The sequence below is a fragment of the Octodon degus genome, unplaced genomic scaffold (assembly GCF_000260255.1).
Source record: "Octodon degus isolate 3935 unplaced genomic scaffold, OctDeg1.0 scaffold00058, whole genome shotgun sequence".
In the NCBI taxonomy this organism is placed as follows: domain Eukaryota; kingdom Metazoa; phylum Chordata; class Mammalia; order Rodentia; family Octodontidae; genus Octodon; species Octodon degus.
This window is the reverse complement of record NW_004524634.1, coordinates 5819351-5822530: the sequence shown is the minus strand read 5'-3', so window position 1 is coordinate 5822530 and position 3180 is coordinate 5819351. Positions and strand designations below refer to the sequence as shown.

Here is a 3180-nt window from a genome sequence, read left to right as displayed (position 1 = left end):
TATGGATATATATATATATATATATATATCCATCCATCCTGTGGAGAGGAGCTCCCCTACAATTCTAGTGTTTGTTCACACTGACCCCCCCTACCTCCTACCAATGTCAACAGGTTCTGCTGGGACAGGCTGCTCCTGCAGGAGCTGGCCTCAACCCGGGGCACTGGATCCTGGGGTGTGCTGGTGTTGGATGAGACTCAGGAGCGGTCAGTGGCCTCAGATTCACTCCAGGGGCTGCTACGAGATACCCTGCTGGGAAACCTTCCAGGGGACCCCCGAGTTGTTGTGGTTACAGACCCAGCCCTTGAACCTAAGCTCCAAGCCTTCTGGGGCAATCCTCCTGTTGTGCATGTACCTAGAATGCCGGGCAGAAGTCCCACCCCTATCTACAGAGACACTGTTCCTACTGATCGGGTGGAAGCTGCCTGCCAAGCTGTGCTTGAACTGTGTTGGAAGGAGGCTCCAGGAGATGTGCTAGTGTACCTGGCCAGTGAGGAGGTAAAAGGAATGGATTCCAAAAGGCAGTGTTTGTGTATACCACCTTCCTACCCCAGGGAAGTGGGGCTAATGCGTGTTAGAAATGGTGGAAGGGTACCGTTTATTCTCTGATGAGGTCCTGGAGAAAAACCCAGGGAATTCAGAGCCAAGGATGGTGGTGCACACCTAATCCTCGTAGCCGTCTGGGAGGCCAAGACAGGAGGATCACAAGTTCGAGCCCACACTGGGCAACTTAGCAAGACTTGTCTCAAAAAGGTAAAAAGCAAGTAAAACAAGTGTAAAAGGGCTTGGGATGCAGCTCAGTACAAACATCCTACATTCAATACCCAGTACCACAAGAAGCCAAGGATTTCAGGATAAAGACATCTGCTACACTGTCCTGATTCCTTCGAATGCAGAGATTTCATTGAACTTCTGAAATTAGAATGTCCTCAACTTTATAAGAATGTATGGTTTTTCAGAGTAAAGGGCCATAGCTTTTATCAGTTTTTCAAAAGGGTTTGTGACCCCCCCAAAAAAAAAAACTAAGAACTTCCCTAATGCCCCACCCCTCTCCTCAGGAAATTTCCCTGTGCTGTGAATCCTTGTCCAGGAAGATAGGGACCCTGGCGCTCCTAGAGCCTCTGCCACGGGTGCTGCCCCTTCACCTAGGCAGTGGTCAAGCCATTCAGGCCATGTATGAGGACACGGATGTGGGGACCCGGAAGGTTGTGGTCACTCACTGGCTGGCTGACTTCTCCTTCTCCCTCCCATCCATCCGACATGTCATTGACTCAGGACTGGAGCTGCGAAGTGTGAGTGAGAGAGATGGGGGTGTGGGGCTACAAATAGAAACAGGCTGTGATCTGTCCTGACCTGGGCTGGGGCTTGGGCAATAGGTTTACCATCCCCGGATCCGAGCAGAATCCCAAGTCTTAAGGCCAGTCAGCCAGTGTCAGGCAGAAGCAAGACGACTGCGGGCGAGAGGGTTCCCTCCAGGTAAGAGCCATTGCCCTCGGAGACCCAGCCTGAGAAGAGGTGCTGTGTCCAAGTCCTGGTGAATCTACTCTCCAGCTCTCTCTTCCCTCAGGGTCCTACCTCTGCCTGTATGCCCGAGAGCTAAAGGCTCCCCCACTGCCCCAGCCCAGGGTGTGTGAAGAGAACCTGAGCTCCCTGATGTTACTACTAAAGAGGAGGCAGATAGCCGAGCCAGGGCAGTGCCATTTCCTGGATCGACCGGGTGAGCACCCATCCTACCCACTGCCACCCTCTGCCCACCGCTGAGACTTCATGCCCTCTGAGCCCCGTCTTCACCAGCTCCAGAAGCACTGATGCAGGCCCTGGAGGACCTAGACTACCTAGCAGCCCTGGATGACGATGGAGATCTGTCAGATCTGGGAGTCATCTTATCAGAGTTCCCTCTGGCACCCGAGCTGGCCAAAGCCCTGCTGGCCTCGTGCGAGTTTAACTGTGTGGACGAGATGCTCACCCTCGCCGCCATGCTCACGGGTATATTTATAGACTACAACCACTGGGGGGTTGGGAATTACATCACATCAGGTGTTTGGGGGGTAGCTGTTTTTGTGTTCTCAGTATTGAGGGTCTTGCTCAGCAAGCTCTGGGCCACTGAGCTGCAGCCCTGGCCCCTCACTGGTATAAGTCACCACTGAGTCTGTGGGCCTGCACCTTGTGTTTTGGTGCTCTTAGGGCTGGCCCTTTCCTCTCTGCTCTAATTCCCAACCCTCACAATGCCTGAGGAACCAGGCATGCTCATCTACCCCTCATCTCTGTAGTCAATTTCCTGCCCCTGGTTAAATCTCTCCCATCTGTTTTAACTCAGACACACACACACACACACACACACACACACACACACACACACACACACACACACACCCTGGTTTATCCTCATTCAGTATACTAGTGGTGAACCTCTGGCACGCATGCAGCAGCCAGCTGCTTGGTACCTCTGAAAGCTCTAAAGGTTTGCCATCACTGAGCTACACTGTCCCATCCCATGTAATGTGTTGCCTGCCCACTGCACCTGGCATTAGGCCCTTGTTTCACTGAAACAGCGTTTAGCTCACTAAGGACCTTCTGGATGTCTAACCCAATTTGCACTTTTGAGACTATATTGATGATATTTTGACAGAGTACTAACCACTCCCACTTGGAAACTGCCTCCCACTTGTGCATCTATGATGCTACACCTTGTAGTTTTCATTCTACCTCTCCGGCCATTCCCATGATCCCTTTCTGAGCTGTTCATCCTCTGCTTAGCCAGCGTAAATTGGTACTCAGGGCTCTGTATCTCTGACCTTCATGTCTTATTCCTTCAACTCTCTGGACAAGGTCACCCCATCCATGACTTGACACTCTGCCTTTGTGCTTAGCAATGCCTAACCTTTGTACCTTGTATGGCTACCAGTATTGTTCCTCTAGATCTGTTTTGTTTCAATTTTGAGACAGGATTTCACTATGCAGTTCAGGCTGGCTACTTTAGAGCCCAAACTGGTCTCAAACTCACAGCAATCTTCCTGCCTAAGCCTCCCAAGTCTCAAGGATTACAGACCTTCACTCCACACCAGGCCTACATCTTAGGGAAAAGGAAGGGCTGGGAGAGGAGAAGCAGATCCACCTGCTGACGGGTATCTTTAACCAGGATAGTCACAGTATCTCAGTTCAGAACTGACCTCAAGAGTT

At 51.4% G+C, this 3180-nt stretch overlaps 1 protein-coding gene across 1 annotated transcript in view; it reads left to right on the top strand.

The window, feature by feature from the left end:
• Dqx1 (DEAQ-box RNA dependent ATPase 1) overlaps positions 1-3180 on the top strand; it is an 8924-nt gene that overhangs the window by 1693 nt on the left and 4051 nt on the right. The window contains exons 3-7 of the mRNA XM_023718356.1: positions 114-498; positions 1059-1292; positions 1377-1476; positions 1568-1717; positions 1795-1986. Of these exons, the coding sequence (XP_023574124.1) occupies positions 114-498; positions 1059-1292; positions 1377-1476; positions 1568-1717; positions 1795-1986 (1061 nt within the window). The remainder of the gene's footprint in view (positions 1-113; positions 499-1058; positions 1293-1376; positions 1477-1567; positions 1718-1794; positions 1987-3180) is intronic.